A 17769-nucleotide genomic window follows, 5' to 3' on the forward strand; every position below is an offset into this window, starting at 1 on the left:
TCCTCCTCACCAACATGGCTGCCAACACACACACACACACACACACACACACACACACATTCACCTCCAGGCAGGAAATGATGAATGGCTGTGTGAATAAAGGACTGTATTACCTCACATCATCTTCTCTGTGCGTCGTTCATCATCTGTCTACTGCCAGAGAGTTAACCACATGACCCCGGCAGCGTCATGTTTTGTTTTATTTATTTATTTTATCTCTGCTGTAAAGATTCAAATATTGAATCATTTGAACCCAAGCATCCATATGCTGCAGGGAACATAAGCCAAAGAATAGCAGATGTAATTCTAAATATAGTTTTTTGGGGGGATTTTAACGTTTTTGAGGCACAATAACATAAGAAAATATAGGAGAAAAACATTACAAAACATAATTGCACAACATAATGCATTATAAATGTACATGGATATGATATAAAACAAATGCAAAACACAATGACACAAAACAAAACAGATTGCGTCGCTTTCCCTTATACTACCAAATCGACAAGATATTAGGAAGATTTAAATAAAAAGTGAGCACATAAGCATCAACCATAAAGACAAAATAGAGGGAAGATTTTAATAAACCAATGTCAAATAAATAAATCAAAGCCCTGCACTTGCTTCCTATTCAACAGTATCAGTCTGCAAGCCAACTGACAGAAGTATAATTCATAACACCTGGACTCAATCCAATGTGACATTCTCTACAGGTTCCGGCCGCTATGCGGTCCTGGAATCCAGAGTTCGCACCGATATGGAGATAGATTTAGACCTGTGAGGCTTTGTCCCTTTTATGCCCATATAAGGAGATCTCTATCTTCCCCCTTTGTACCCATGTATGGAGCTGAGTGATTCGTGTGCACCATGATGACATACTGAGGAAACGCACTCCATATTTGGACATGGCTGCACTGGGAACTCGACTTCACGATCTTTGACATCGGACAATAACCAGCCATAACCATATAAGGAGTTCCCAATGCAGCTGTGCCCAAATATGGAGTGTTGTCGTCTAACCTCAACGTGTGTGTCGTGAGGCACAAAAAGACTCACTCAGTGCAGTACTGTGGAAGAGGCAGCATCATGGCAGCTGTGAAGCACTCCGCGGTGCTGAAGACCGTGAAGAAAATAGTAGTCCAGTTCTGCCCGTTTGAGTCGAACGCGCGGCCCACGAGGGAGTTCCTGGCCGCGGTGGGCTCGGAGCGGGCCCGCTCCACCAACGGCGGCTGTGAGGTGACGGCGCTGGTGAAACACGACGCGTCGGAGCCTCTGGTGGACGTGACGTACGCGGACGGGGAGAGGCTGCTGATGAAGGGCGAGAAGCTGACCTGCAGCGAGATGTTCCGGGCCTTCCACTCGCGCTGCCAGGCCAAAGACCCACAGGCCAAAGTCAAAGGATAAGTGAGGGCGGCATTTTATTGTGTCATTAACTCTTATCTTCTCTATACCGCTAGAGCTGTTAGCATAAACCAGCATACACGTACCCCCCCCCCCCCCCAAATACCCGTAGGCCTATGTGTGTTTCAAAGCTAGTGCTATTCTCTCCGGTTGCTTTTTGTGGCTGGGAACAATTAAGGAAAAAGTCAATTTGGGCGTCCCGTTTTTATTTCCTCTGTTGCTGCTGTTTTGGCAGTTCCCGACACTTCAATACTTTACCATATAGTGTTGCTGCAGGACGGAAAACAACCAAACACAAAACGTGTAGGATCCGTAAGGCAATTACAATGGAGCAGCTTCCCTAAACAATTGGGATTTGGCCACGCCCCGAAATACATGTATGGATGTTTATTCATAATAAAATAAAGAAGAAAAATGGGGAATAAAAATCACTCTGCTCCATATATGGGCACAAAGGGGACAAGGTCTGACAGTTACAGAGATGTCCATATAATGGGCATATCAGTCAAATCGGCAGTGCAACGCATGTGTGAGTGCTGCGTTTAACGGCCTGAACCTCTAGTTTATATAGTATATATATATATATATATATATATATAATCCATCACACAATCTATACTTTGGATCAATCTGGAACAGAGGTTATACACATGCACGCACTGTGTGTGTGTGTGTGTGTGTGTGTGTGTGTGTGTGTGTGTGTGTGTGTGTGTGTGTGCGTGCGTGCGTGCGTGCGTGTGTGTGTGTGTGTGTGTGCGCACGGTTGTGGGGTCAGGGCCCCTTAAACCAACACCATACACCTTTTACAGCTCACAGCAATTACATCTCTCTCTCTCTCTCTCTCTTTCTCTCTCCTTATTCAACACTACCAATTAATGTCGGACATAGAGAGAGCGAGAGAGAAGGACAAACAGTGAGAGAGGGGTGGCGGGTGCAGGCGGTGACAATCATAGCCACTATTCAGGGGACCCCTTGCTCGCCCCCTGCACTCCAACATAGAAAGGAAGAGAGGGGCCAAGGAGGCTACGGAAGAGTGCAAATTAACTCTCCTTTTCTCTCCTTTCTCGCTCTCTCTCTCTCTGTCTGTTTTTGTTCTTCAACCAGTTGAGGTCTGTTGAAGCAGGATAATGAGGGAATCACAGCAGCTCACACAGGCCTGACACACCGATCTCTCACACACACACACGCACACATACATGTGCACGCACACACACACGCACACATACATGTGCACGCACGTGCGCATGCATGCGCACACATCACACACACACACACACACACACACACACATCTTACACACACACACACACACACACACACACACACACACACACAGATGTACGCACACACAGGTTTGTATTATATCACTGTATGTGTGAGGTCATCAACATTTTAAGACACAATGCGTCGCAGATCAGCTATTTGTCCGGTGCACAGCACACTACCAATTCCAAATGTAAATCAGGTGTCTCTATCTCCAAGCCAACGTCTAAATGTCTAATAAGCCAACCTGTAAAAAAAAAGTTCAATCATAAATCAATGATTTCTCTTGTGAGGATCAGGAAAAACATCCATTTCTAAGGAGACATTGGGTCCTCACAAGTATAGCATTACACAAACAAGAAACATTTGCACGCACGCACGCACTCACGCATGCATGCAAACACACAGAGAGAAATACATACACACATACACACAGAAACAAACACAGACACTTTACAACTACCAGCCATTTAGTAATTGGTTGCTTTGCATACAGAGTGAGTATGTCTGTTTGGCACCATTTACACACACACATGCATGTGCGCGCGCGCACACACACGTGTGGAGAGACAGCAGACTCAGACAGCAGAATGTCTATTCCAAATATTGAAATTGTGCGTGTGTGCGTGCGTGCGAGCGAGCGAATGAAAACCATAGAGAGGTGTTCATTCTTGAGGTCTGCTGATGTTTTGATGATTTGACTACAGCCTGCCTGGAAGAAGCCTTTCTAACCAAAGTGCTGAAATATCAACAGCTAGAGCAGACCATCTTTCTCACAGCCAGGCTGCAGATGTCATTTTCTTTTTTTTAGGCAGCCTATAGGGCATGTGCACAAGTTGGTTGTAGGGGCTTACAAATGGCTGGCCTCCCCAGAAGGAGGGCCAGGCAAGCAAAGGGTATACTGCTCAGTATCAGTCGTTATAGGAAGCCGCTCAACTTGGAGGAGTCGTTGTTTGTTTCCTTTATGCATGATTTATGTCAAATATACTGTAACAATGTTCTGCCGTCTACGTACTTTGTAACTGGCTGTTCTCTTCTGTGTTTGTGTGAGTGCGTGCATGCAGGACAGAAAGACAGAGAGGTTGGACCAGGCACAATGCAGTAACAGTGTGTCCCCTGATGAGGGCAGAGTGGCTGCCGACACGCTGCCATGAAGGTAGAGTCAATTTAACGAAGGCTTGTTAATTTTCGGATTTGGGAGATTTAAGTGCCGTGCAGGTGCTTGTAGTTTAACCCCTTACTTGAAGGTGTTGTGCAGTAACTACTGTTCAGGTCTTAACCACTTGAACCCCAGCATCCATATTCTGGGGGGGGGGGGGGACCTCTGCCCAAAAATAATTGGCATAGAGATTTAGAGGTGGAAAATGAGATGAGAAGGACAGTTGCAACTCGAGTCTGTTTCACTATAGGACTATAGCAGCGGTTCCCTGAACTTTATAGCCGTGCAGCCCCTGTTACCTCCTGACCTAGCTGACGCACCCCTCAAGACTAAAGTCTTGTTGCATTTGGTCGAAAATATTTTTTAAATATGATTATGGCAAATAATCACAGAATGTCACAGACATGCAGCTGCTGTATAATCGCCCACAGCTGCTCTATACTGTACATCTCCTTACAACAGTGGCTTACCGGATTTTACCATTTGTGCTAAATAACACCATATAACCGCCATTGCCCTTTTCATGTCACGCACACGGGCGTTCGCACACCATAAGGGGTGCACGCACCACAGTTTGGGAACCCCTGGACTAGAGGGTTGAAGTTCAGAGGGGTTAAAGTATAGCCTGGTCGTGGAGGAGCCTGATGGCTACAGACTTGCACAAAGGACTGGCCTGTAGCTTTGCGGTCTGCCGTGCAGAGATGAGTCTATATGGCTGAAGGTCGTACTCATCATCACGTAACTCATCTGAGAGAGCTGCACGCACGCACGCACAAACGTGCACACACACGAGCACGCGTGGGCGCACACACACACACACACACACACACACACACACACACACACACACACACACACAGAGATAGTATATGTATGCACACACAATCAGATAATACATCAAAAGTCCTCTGCCTATACACTATATACTTTGTGTGTGTGAGTGAGCGTGCATATTGTGGCATTCATTTGTATCTATACATAAGCTAACATTCCTCCATCACCCATTACTGCCTGCAGAAAGTAATGCATCCCCGCCTCAGCAGAGAGAGAGAGAGAGAGAGAGAATTGCAGTGAGTGTAAAATCCTCTGTATCACCTTCTATCTCTCTCCCTCTCTTGTTCCCTGGCTCGAACAGCGACTGTCAATGTGAATGCTGAGTGTAAAGCAATTCTAAGAAATCTCCTTCCATCTCCATGCCTTTGCACCGCTTCCACCAGACCCCCCCTCCACTTCCCCCCTCCCCCCACGTCTTCCCCTCAACCGCCGACTCGGAGGAAGGCAGATGAATAGCGTAACAATAGTAATAGTTTGTGTCTAATGGCGCGTGTCTCTGTGTGACAATAGAGAGGAGCTGATCTCCAGCCAGCCTCCGTCTCAGCCCGGTGTCACTGGCAGCACAGAGTAATAGCTGCCAGACAGGCAGACGGATGGATGGACGGACGGACAGATACAAAGTAGATAGAAAGAGGTAGAGAGAGAGAGAGAGCGAGAGAGAGAGAGAGAGAGAGAGAGAGAGAGAAGAATGGCATTCAATCCCATGGAGCACGTTCTGAATCCTAATACACTTACAAAATTCGAGGATGTGTGTGTGTGTGTGTGTGTGTGTGTGTGTGTGTGTGTGTGTGCGTGCGCATGAGAGAGAGAGAGAGTGAGAGAGAGAGTGAAAGAGCGAGAGTGCATTGAAAATATATAGTAAATCCACTACATGTCTGTCCATTAGACAGAGTGTAGCAGATACTGATGTGATGATGAGGTGATAGCACTACTGGGACTGTGTGACACACACGCACACGCACACAGGCACGCGCACACAGACAAACACACACACACACACACACACACACACGTCACGCACATGCACACGTGCACACACCCTCACAACTGTCTACTCTGTGTCAAGGGCAGACTTACTGCATACTTTCCAACTAAAGTGTCTATAGTTATAGTGAGTATTTTAGTGTGTGTGTGTGTGCAAACTGTCAGGATTTAGAAGACATTTGTAGAATTGTCCTCAGTTCTAAATGGGTTCATTTAATTTGTATCGTGTTATAGGTTTTATAACGCTGCTTCTGGTCAGACTCAATAAAATATAGCAATTTAACAATTTAATTTTGATTACATGGAAATACATGCAGTAGGCCCTATATCATGCGAATGCATGTTGTGAGCATGTACAGCTATGCTATTTTCGCTCTCCTGAATAAAATGTTATTTTAACCAATCTGTAGAGTTATGCTCGTGCAATATAACTAACACCACTGCAGTGGTTGTGTTTGGTCTCCCAAAGGTAGATTCTGAGTACAACAAGTACTACCTGACGGTCAAGTTCAATTTCTCCCCTGAGCAAGCAGGCAGGCTCTGGCTCAGTTGTAAATAAAATATATCAGCATCAGGACATCCGGGTAAGAAAATGTCCCCCCTGTTTTCTTTTGACAAATCACATCTTGATTGATTGATTCAATTCAAACTTTATTCAAGACACTCACAGGGGAGGGGGGGGGGGGGGGGGGGGTCCACATAAAACATAAAAACACAAAAGTAAACAAACTATAAATAAAATAAACAAAGTATAAACAAACAAACAGGGGGGACTTATCTCTGTACATACAGGCTAGAACGCCAGTGGCTCCACAGCTTAGATGATAGTCTGACAGAGCTCTTAGCAGGGTTAGAAAGTGATGCAATGATGCTGTTCTCAGAGTCTGTTAACCTGCACATAAATCTATACATCAGGTTTCGTAGCACAGCAAGGCAAGTGGGTACATTTATTTCTACAAACATTTTGTCTGGCACTACAGCATCTTGGGGCTTTGAGCAGCAGTCTCATGCAGTCATTATATGCCACTGTCATTTTTTGCAGGCTTCCCTTTTTGTAGTGTCGCCACAAGTGGGCAGAGTACAATAAGCTTTAAAGGTTTTATGACATTAATTTTCATTTATTTTTATTTTTATTTATTATTTTAGGTTTTATGACCTCAATTACATCCAAAAAACCTGAACTTTGAACATTCAGTGGATTTTCTGTGGTCTGAAGTTTTCTTTGGGGTTTTTTGGGCCTTTTGAGCTACAATGAAAACAGGCAACACAGTGAAACAGTGACATCTGCTGGCAAATCCCATTGACATATATGGGATTTGCAGTAAGTGATGTCACTTACTGCCGGAAAATCAGAGCACCTGTTTGAGCCAGAAAACCCCAGATCACAGAAAATCTACTGAATGTTAAAAGTTCATGTTTTTTGGGTGCAATTGAAATTAGAAAACCTAAAAAAACCAAGAACAATTCCAAAACCTTTTTTTTAATGTCACAATCCCTTTAAAAAGTGAGATTTTCACAGGAACAGAGCAGAAATTAAACTTGCGTATGAGTGTGTTGGCTTGAGCATACAGTTTACGCCGCTGTCTAAAGATATCTCTATCATCAGATAGGTCATTTGTTATAAAATGACCTAGATATTTGGTCTCTTTGCATTCTTTTAATGCCATTCCAGACAGGTAGAAATCAGGAAATACCAGCTTACTGTCTTCCTTACTTCTCACAATTAGGAGTTATGCTCTTTTTAGCGTTGTACTTCACATCAAAATCGAGGCCGTACTGTGAGCACACTTTTAGTAACTGCTGGAGACCAGCACTATATGGGCATAGAACCACCAAGTCATCTGCAAACATGAGGTGGTTGATGAAACAGTCACCAATGATACACCCTGTTTTACAGGCATTCAACTGTACAGATAAATCGTCCATAAAAACATTAAAAAGGAAAGGAGATAAAATGCTGCCTTGCCTTACCCCATTGGTCACATGGAATGGAGCGGAAATGGAGTTACCCCATTTAACCAGCATAGTCTGGTGTGCATACCAGTAAACCAGAATCCTTATTACACATCTAGGGGCCCCTCGCAAACATAATTTGTTAAAAAGTTTACAATGATTGACTCTGTCAAAAGCTTTAGAAGCATCAATAAAACATGTAAATACTGTGGTGTTTAGACTTGCATATTTGTCCAATATCTCCTTGAGCGCATAGATACACATGTCAGTGCCATGTTTCTGTTTGAAACCAAACTGATTATCAGCTGTCAGTAAATACTGCTCCAGCCTACTGAGGAGAACTCTTTCCAGTACCTTAGATAAGATGCTGGCTAGAGCTATTGGCCTGTAGTTCTCAGAGCTATTCAGCTTACCCACCTTGTCCTTAATGACGGGCACTAGAATTACAGATAAAATGGATTTTGGTAGTGATCCATGAACTAAAAACCCAGTAAAACAAGGGTTACTTGGAATACAGTTAAATAAATCAGAGATTATTTTCTGCCACAGATTACATATGTCATCCGGGCCACTTGCATCATCGACACTTGACGGTAGAGATGTTTTACAGCCTCAAGGCCAGGGGTAAATCTGGTAGCGAACACACTCACCAGCTTGGTTGTAACTGCTGTGATGTTGCTCTCGGTGCCCGTACCTACTACTCCTATTTTCCTCCTCTGCGCCTGTTTGGGACGTACAGTGCCGGTGTTGGGTTGCTTACTTATCCCCGTCTTGACGACTGTGATCCATGCTGGGGACTGTGAGGGGCTCAGGTTCTCATCCCGTGACTGGCGGTCGGGCGTTGCCAGGTCCAATTCCCCCCTATCCCGGGTCGTTGGCATCTTGCCAGCCCCATGGGCCCGGCTAGAGGATCCACGGAGCTCCGTCACCGTCGCTGAGGCTCCACCAGCCCCACGGGCGCGGCCAGAGGGTCCACGTGGGCCCGATCAGCGGATCCGCGGGGCCTCACCACTGGTGCTTCCCCCGCTCTGTGTGTCCGGCCGGAGGGTCCGCAGAGTTTTTCCATCGCTGTCAGCCTACGGTCCATGGTCGCTGCAGCCTCCCCCAGGTTCTCATTTACACCAGACTGGGCCTCCAAGGTCTCCTTTACCCGGGTTAGTTCCCAGCTTAGCTGTGTCACTCTACTGAGCAGTGCTGAGGCATCAATGCTGCCAAATCCAACAGGTGGAAGCTGGTCCAGATGGTGTGAGACAAACCTGGGGATGTCTTCCCCGCACTCATTCAGCACTTTCATGCAGTCTTTTACATTATTTGAGTCTTTCTGGAGTCCTTTGTGCTTGACATTGCGTATAGTGGTCTTGCACATTTCAAACAGAATCCGTTTGGACTCTTCAATCCATTCGGACGAGAAGTTGTTACAGGTTAGCAAGACAATTTCATCTTGAGTCAAAGTTCTCATTTTTATGACAATGAAGTTAAGGAGTTCATCCTCCACCACTACTTTCCTATCATCGGTCCTGTATACCTCCGGTGTAGTGCGAGGGCACACCGACCCTCCTGCACCAGCCCTCGGCATAGTAGTGTGCCTCTGGTGCACTCAAATGATCATACGCTGTATATCTGGTGATTAATCCGGTAAAAAAACTCTTCCAGACTGCTCCAGATCAGGTTGTTGACATACGGTGGGTGGCAGATTCAACCGTGATATTAGATTGATTGATTCAATACTTTATTCGGAGAGCACTTTCCTGGAAAGCCTTGCACGGGATGAGGAGAGTGTGGAAATCAGGCATGGGAGAAGACCTTAAGAGGCGGCTGTTCATAGCTACTGTGGAGTCAGTACTGCTGTATGGGGTCGAGACATGGACCCTCACAGTACAACAGGAAAAAGCCCTGGATGGAGTCTACACAAGAATGCTACGAATGGCACTAGGTGTCACCTGGACCGACCGCATCAGAAATGTGGACCTCTATCTATGGGGACCTACCACGGGTCACGGACAAAGTCAGAGAGAGAAGGATGAGGCTGGCAGAGCACTGCGTCAGGCACCCAGAACTTGAGGCAAGTAAATTGACTATGGGAGGCAACCCAGGGCAAAGCCAGGAGGGGTAAGAAGCGTACCACCTATGTAGACATGATGCGGTGCGACAGCTTGGCTGACAACACTGCAGAACTCAAGAACCTGATGTTGGATAGGAATTTGTGGAGGGCAGCGATCCAGGAATCCCGAGTTGGTGTTGGCTAGACCTCACTCTCGCAGCAAGAAGAGAATACTTTATTAGACAGAAATGTAAACCGCACAGAGTACAGTCAAACACTGTAGTCTAAAAGGAATCGGATAGCACTGAAAAAAATCATCAATAATCATAATCATGACGTGAAAAATAACAACAAAATTCAAATCATCTCACAAAGAAAAAATCACACCCGTGTGAACTGAGTGGTGCACTTGTTGACACATTTGTCCATATATTTATTCTTCATGGCTTAGTTTTTATTTAGTTTTCGTCGGTGAAAAAAAAAAGGTAGTCGTTTTTCGTCATAGTTTTAGTAATTTCTACTAACGACCATCTCACTGTGCATGATCCATTACATGAACGTGTGTCTTTGTTTCCGTGTGTGTGTGTGTGTGTGTGTGTGTGTGTGTGCGTGTGCGTGTGTTTTGGGATGGGGACAGAGAGAAGCTGTTGTTGTCATCCCAACTAAACACAGAAGGCGCTGCAGGCTACCACACACACACACACACACACACACACACACACACACACACACATGCACGCATAGAGAGACAGAGACGGAGTGAAGGAGAGAGTCTGTTACAAGATTGTGTGTGTGTGTGTGTGTGTGTGTGTGTGTGTGTGTGTGTGTGTGTGTGTGTGTGTGTGTGTGTGTGTGTGTGTGTGTGTGTGTGTGTGTGTGTGTGTGTGTGTGTGTGTGTGTGTGTGTGTGTGTGTGTGTGTGTGTGTTTCACAGCTGGCTAAGTGAAGGGTTCAGCCAGCGGGCTGTCGGCCTGGAGACAGTTTCCACGGTAACAGCTGGGATGGAGGGAGAGACGGAGAGAGAGGGAGAGAGAGAGAGAGGAAGAGGAAAATGAAGATGAAAGGGGAAAGAAAATAGAGATGGTTTGGGAAGAGATGGAGGGAGATATACAAAGGTATGGAAGTGGAGAGAGACGTCTGGTTTGAGTTTATTCACAGACTTGATTTACACAAATATACAAAGAATTAACAGTGGAAGTAATATTATTTAAACAAGATAATTATCTCTGCCATTGTTCATGCATGCACGCACACGCACATGAACCCTGCTGGTATTCTGATGACTCTGAGGAAGAACGACAGATCAAAACGTCAGTCGTTTCTTGTGGTACTATAGCAGCTGAGCTGAGATTCACACTGAGTCCGTTTGATTCAAACTGTTCCCGAATACGGTTCCCGGGTCCCCGCTGGCCATGATTCACATTGGCCTGGATTCTTCTCCACCGGAGTACACTTCATTCAACTGTATTCAGTGCTTTCACATTGCATCGATCCATATCCTAGTACACTTCATTCAACTGTATTCAGTGCTTTCACATTGCATCGATCCATATCCTAGTACACTTCATTCAACTGTATTCAATGCTTTCACATTGCATCGATCCATATCCTAGTACACTTCATTCAACTGTATTCAGTGCTTTCACATTGCATCGATCCATATCCTAGTACACTTCATTCAACTGTATTCAATGCTTTCACATTGCATCGATCCGTATCCTAGTACACTTCATTCAACTGTATTCAGTGCTTTCACATTGCATCGATCCGTATCCTAGTACACTTCATTCAACTGTATTCAGTGCTTTCTTTCACATTACATCGATCCGTATCCTAGTACACTTCATTCAACTGTATTCAGTGCTTTCACATTGCCTCGATCCGTATCCTAGTACACTTCATTCAACTGTATTCAGTGCTTTCACATAGGCCGTTTCGCGGATACAGCCATCTTGCAAAGAACGCGGTGGATTGTGGGTAGGCGCGGAGCATTGTGGGCTGAAAAGGGACCAGGAAGTATCTTGCCCGCTGTGTTTACTATTGCGCTTCTGAACTTCTCCGTGATTTTCTAATATTAAAGTATTTTTTGATAAACATAACAATAGGTGGACCACACCGATGTGCTGTTTACATGTGCAACAATAATCGGCGATATAAAGCCAAGTAAGTGGAAATTCATATATCTGTAGAATTGTCGCTAGAAAGTGTGCCGTTATCTTAAGGCTACTGCCTCACTCTGTCAGCTTGCTACTGCTAATAATAAAGTCTGTTATGTCCCTTAGTTTTTATTTGTATTTATTTTGCATGCATCGTATTAGTCCTATTGTTGTTCTTTTTTGCTATGGTCAACATTTAAGAAGTTCATGTAGTATATAAGCATATAATAATGTAATCCAACATGTGGGATTGACAGGCAATCTAAAGACATAGGCTACTGAAATCAATGTTACTTTAATGTACACACTTTAATTTCAGTTCTGTATTTCTGTTGTTTTAGGTGGTTAATCTAAGCATCTATCTCAGAAGACAACAGAAAATAAAGAAGAAGGACAGCGGCCGTCACTGCAACAACAAGAATACAACCATTTTAGCTTATGCATGTATTTGTAAAGAAACAATTTTAGTATTTCTTAATGGTGAACATTTATTCTAAACAAAGTTAAAACCCTGGCGCATATATATATATATATATATATATATATATATATATAGCATATGTGTTGTGAACATGAGCCTTGGTGTATTGCAAACAAACAGATTTAACAGATTGAAAGAGCCTATTTATTTACTTGGGTGGATGTGAGCTGTACTATTCACATGTAATTCTGTAAAAGTAGTGCATATAAGGTCATAAGGATGGTGTTCCATTGTCATTAAAGTCATTGTTTTGTCCGAAAAGTAGTGTCTAATTGGTCAATTAATTATTCTATAGCTTTACATTCCTATATGAAGTGACTTTGTCCACGTGAGAAACAAATGTGTGAAACCCAGTGAAGATGTGGGGGCTGGATATTATGCATTGCATAATTTATGTATCACCCTGTCTATGCTTGTCTCCTCAAATGGCACACTCAATCAAACTGCTATTGGATGCTAAGTTCTATATATTACATTAGTGAAATTCCCTAAGACACTAAAATCTATTTTTGAATGGTAATATTGTGTTTAAAATTATATTTTATGTCTAGACAAATTATTGTTCACATGAAAGTTAAAACATTTTGGAGAAACAGGCTACATCTGAATCTATCAGATCTATGTTTGATGAATTGAACAATGTGGACCCTGTTGTAAACAAGTGTAAGGCTTAATTGGGTCGTCCACTCACAGTTAACAGTCTTTGTATTGAGTTTGTGCTTGAAATGTACTGTAATTCTGCAAACTGTTAATAAATATTTCAATCAATCAACTACGTTGCATTTTGGGTATGCGCAAAGGCCTATGGGTGAAAGGTAACCTACTAACCTGCACACGCATCATCTTATTGACAATCTCAGCACGTCGTCATTTTCAATAAGAAAATTATGTTGTGATCAACACAATGGGTGGATCAGATCGCTGTGCCGTTTACATGTGCAGCAATGATCGTCGATATAAATCCAAGTGAGTGTAAATAGCCAGCCTACATATAGTCGCCAGTGCTCCACTTTATTTTATTTAGGTAGTGAACTGCCCATGTATTATTTCTCTGATGTAAATATAGCTACATGTGGAATTCTGGATAGATCTTGACGTTTTACTGTCTAATTTTTTCACCTTTCCCTCGTTTGTAGGTGTCATTAGTATTTAGGCCTATTACTGACAGGAAAAAAGGTCCAGTTGAAGGGATTTAATTAATACATGTTTAGAGTTGTTTGCTAGTTCAATACTTTGTTTGCTATGGTCAACATTTTAATTTGTAGTACGCCTATTGTAGTAATAATAATTAATGTAATCCCATCAATGCATTAATTGACACATATCTAAATACATTATTTATTTTACTTATTTTCGAACTACACACTACTGTAATTTCAGTTTGTTTAATTTGATGTTATTTTACATTACATGAGTGTAAAGCCATGTTAAGCATTAGGTAAACAATGTTTGTGTATATATTCTGACGTTTTAGGTGGGTAATCAAAGAGCATGTCCATGAGCTGAAGTTCCACACATGCCCTCCCAAATGGCGATCACTTTGGCTGAAGCTCATCAATAGAAAAGATCTCGACAATATCGGTGACAACACACGAATCTGCAGCAACCATTTTCTATTGGGAAAACCCATTGGAATACATCCCCATCCATCCCTGTATATGAGGGGGTATTTATACAAGGACAGCCACAGTGACAACATTGAAATTCAAAATATAATTAGCAACTGGTCTCCGGACATTGATGACAGCACATATCTGACAACAAGGCATGGTCAGGTGAAGAGAAAGAGTGCTGAGGACATTCCCACCAACAAACAAAAAAGAACAGGGCCCGGTACAGAAACCTCTAGCCAGTCCCCAGGCCCTAATGAGGAAGACACAAGTCAACCCTTACCCCCCATCGGTCTTTTGTCATGGGACCACAGCTACAGTGCTCAAGATAGGCCTACTATACAGAATCAGAATGTTGGTCACTTTTCTGAGCCATCTACACCTCAGTCATCACCATACAAATCTTCATCATATAGTACATCTGACCTGCAGGAGCAACACAACTACTGTATGAAGCCAATGAGTGCCTGTACATGTTCATGTGTGTGTGAGAACTGTCAAATGAAAGAAAAACATGTGCAGGAGAGAGATGGGCTCTCTGCTAACAGAGTTGACCTCCAGGATGAACTCTTACATGAGAGAGATGACTTGGAGCGAAGGTTATCACACCAGACACATAGTTCTTCATTGCCACTGCCAGTACACTATGACATTTCTTCCATTAAGCATTCTGATGATCTGATGCGTCTGCACACAGGCTTACAGAACTATGCACTTTTCCAGTGGGTGTTTAATCAGGTGCAATCCAAACTGCCCTCTCTACAGTATTTCAAAGGAATGCAGTCTAAAACAGTGAAGAAGTACCAGTTGATTGCAGATAACAAACCAGGACCACAGCGGAAATTGTCCCATGAGAATGAACTTTTGTTGACTCTGATGAAATTGAAACTAAATCTGTCACTCAGGTTCCTTGCCCATCTTTTCCAAATCTGCACCAGTGTTGTATCCAATATCATATCTACATGGGTGCCTCTGCTCTCAAAAGAATTAGAACCTCTTATATATTGGCCTAAACGAGAGGAGATTCACCTGTACTACCCACAGTGCTTCAAAAAGTACAAGTATGTGCGGGCTATCATAGACTGCACTGAGGTACCCATACAAAGGCCTTCACTGGCAAAAGCCAATAGCCAGATATACTCACAATACAAGGGAAGACCTACTGCTAAAATTCTGGTGGCATGTAGTCCAGCAGGAACTGTGTCATTTGTGTCAAAATCAGCAGGTGGATGCATGAGTGACAAGGAAATAGTCAAAAGGTCAGGTATCATTGACTTACTACAAATGGGTGATTACTTGCTGGCAGACAGAGGGTTCAATATCCAAGAACTACTTCTTGACAAAGGAGTGACCCTTGTAATCCCTCCATTTTTGAAAAACAAAAAGCAGTTTTCAGATGCTGATGATAGAAGAACCAAGCAAGTTGCTAATGCTCGAATTCACATTGAACGTGTTATCGGCAGGATTAAGGAGTTTGACATAATGAAATGTGAAGTCACATTAGACATGTTTGACATTTTTGATGATATTGTAGTAGTTGTGGCAGCTCTGATTAATTTACAGCCACCCATAATTCCATTGAAATGACACTGACATATAGGCATAGGGGGTTTGGTTAGTGCAACAAATAATTGTAAAAAAACAAAAAAACTGAAGTTATGCATATGTTATGCAAATTAAATGTAAACAAAGTAATTTCTGAGTACTGAAATGTGACATTTTGGTTAGTTAGTGTAACGGATGCAGTGCATTAATAATTGTAAACAAAAAGTGAATACATTTTAACTGAAGTTATGCATATGTAATGCAAAATAAATGTAAACAACAGTCATTTCAAGTGTACTGTTTTTTTCAAATGTATTTTATTCAAGTACTGATGGTGGCAGCTCTGTGGCACTTTCAACCACCTCTGGGCCTGCTGTACTTGCCACCCCATCCACACCTTTCTCCATTGTGCATTTCAACCCTCCTCCCAGTAACTCTGGTTGTATGATAGACTGGAAAAAATGTGTCGACTTTTGTATAATCTCCTCCACCAGCAAGGGGTCAAAGCAGATTTCTTCTGAGTGGTGTCGGTTGTATGGGGAAGCAGTTTGCAGAAAGAAATATCCCACATCTGCACTGGTGACAAGCATCTGCATTTGGACTTGAAAGTAGTAAGGATGCATTGCCTTCAACTTTATTTCACCTGTTGGTAGAGAAGAGTAATATACATGAATGCACAGTGTGTGTGTGTGTGTGTGTGTGTGTGTGTGGGTAGGTAGGTTAGGTAGGTACTATGTATAGGTAGGTGTGTCTTGACCATACCTGCTGATGTCACATGAAGGCATGAATCTGGCTGCTCAGCAAACTTTGAGATACTGAGAGCCCGATGTTTGAACGGGTTCTTCACCTCAAGAGGCCGAGTGCCACAGCACTTGCAGGTCACAAGAGCATCTGGTGATGCTGCCATTATGGGAAGCTGGCCGTAGAGAATAAGCCCACATGGGACTGTTTTCATGCCTTTGTGTTTGCGTCGGTTCAGCTTCTCAAAGTTGAGCACAGCAGATTTTTCATTATAATTGCCCCAATGGATTGCTGGTGAATGAGCTGGTGGCATGTAGTTCATTATTTCTTTCAGCAAAGAAGTGTTCTTGCTGCTTATTTCTCCATCATGCTTCACTTTGGTTAAAACTGAATGTACTTTGCTGGCTGTAACACGCCCAACTCTGTATTCACGCCAGTCTTCAGAGTTTGCCTGATCAGCTGTGTATTCAGACACAGCTAAAACACAATCTGGGTTCAGTGGTTCTACAGCTGCATGGTAAAACTCATCTGGGGAAGTGTTGTGTGTTGCTGCTAGGGCTGTGAGAGTGGGGGGAAGAGCAGCATTCACTTGCTGTAGTACTGTCTCCTGTTCCATAGCCTCCTCAAAATGTACTACCCCACAGTCCCTTACATCAGGGAATGTATGTGCTGGATCAGGGGCAACTGGTAGGTAGCATAAAATCGCAGCACTTCCATTCGTAGCTTCCCTGAGCCCATCAAGGTCCATGTCATGGATACTTTTTGGGGTTCTGTGAGGTAGTGCACGAGGGTCATACTGAAACCTCCGAGACCGACACACTGTCTCCTCAATGACACAGTTTCCTGAAATTGGCAAATTAAAAACTGGTCTTAGGTAATATGATTTGGCAGGCTTAAGTGAATATAGGGCCTTGAGGCTTCACATATACAAGAGCTAGACTTTGATGTAATTAGTGGACAGCAATATGAAATGGACTTAGTTATTTGTGTACATTTCTGTATCACAGATAGAAGGGAAGAATGGAAAAACACAGAAAATGACAGCCACCTAAACAAAATAAATGATCAATTAAATTATTACTGTACAGTACACATACCTTTAACTTTTTGAATGTGAATGTTTTCCAGGAACTGTGCACTGTGGAGCTTCTTGGATGGCGCATGCCAACTTTGTCTGTTTTGAGTCACGGTTGAGTTCTCTCCTCGTGCCACTTTCTCAATTACCAGATGACAAAGGGATGCCACATGTTTGCATGTGCCGCGTAACCTTTGTATTATGAGAGGACACAGAGTATGAATTAGGGTGGCTTGGTCAAAATACTTTTAAACTAGTTTGTGGAAAACTGTAGTTGCATCTATATTTAAATTAAATAAGAAGGGTCATACCCTGCAGGACAGGAGCAGAAGGCTTCCACTAGCAATGCCTTAGACTTGTGGACAATCATCCAGCATTGATAGGGTGCCTTAGAGATGTTGGTTTCCCTAATAACTGTGGCCCTCAGGAAACAATATGGCACGTTTTCACCTATGCCATTATATTGTACATTCTGTACATGATCTGATAGATGAAGCGACTTTCCATCTCTCAAAGCCTCAGCACCA

The 17769-nt window shown here is 43.2% G+C and overlaps 1 protein-coding gene across 1 annotated transcript; it reads left to right on the top strand.

The window, feature by feature from the left end:
* Window positions 1–1086: 1086 nt before the first annotated feature.
* On the top strand, window positions 1087–1404 carry LOC310877757 (large ribosomal subunit protein mL53-like; the record flags this gene model as incomplete). The annotated part of the gene is made up of 1 exon (XM_083791706.1): window positions 1087–1404. The coding sequence occupies one exon, from the start codon at window positions 1087–1089 to the stop codon at window positions 1402–1404; it is 318 nt and encodes a 105-aa protein (XP_083647832.1).
* Between the last annotated feature and the right edge of the window lie 16365 nt (window positions 1405–17769).

This window comes from Protomyctophum parallelum (assembly GCF_964188405.1).
Source record: "Protomyctophum parallelum genome assembly, chromosome: 20".
NCBI lineage: Eukaryota > Metazoa > Chordata > Actinopteri > Myctophiformes > Myctophidae > Protomyctophum > Protomyctophum parallelum.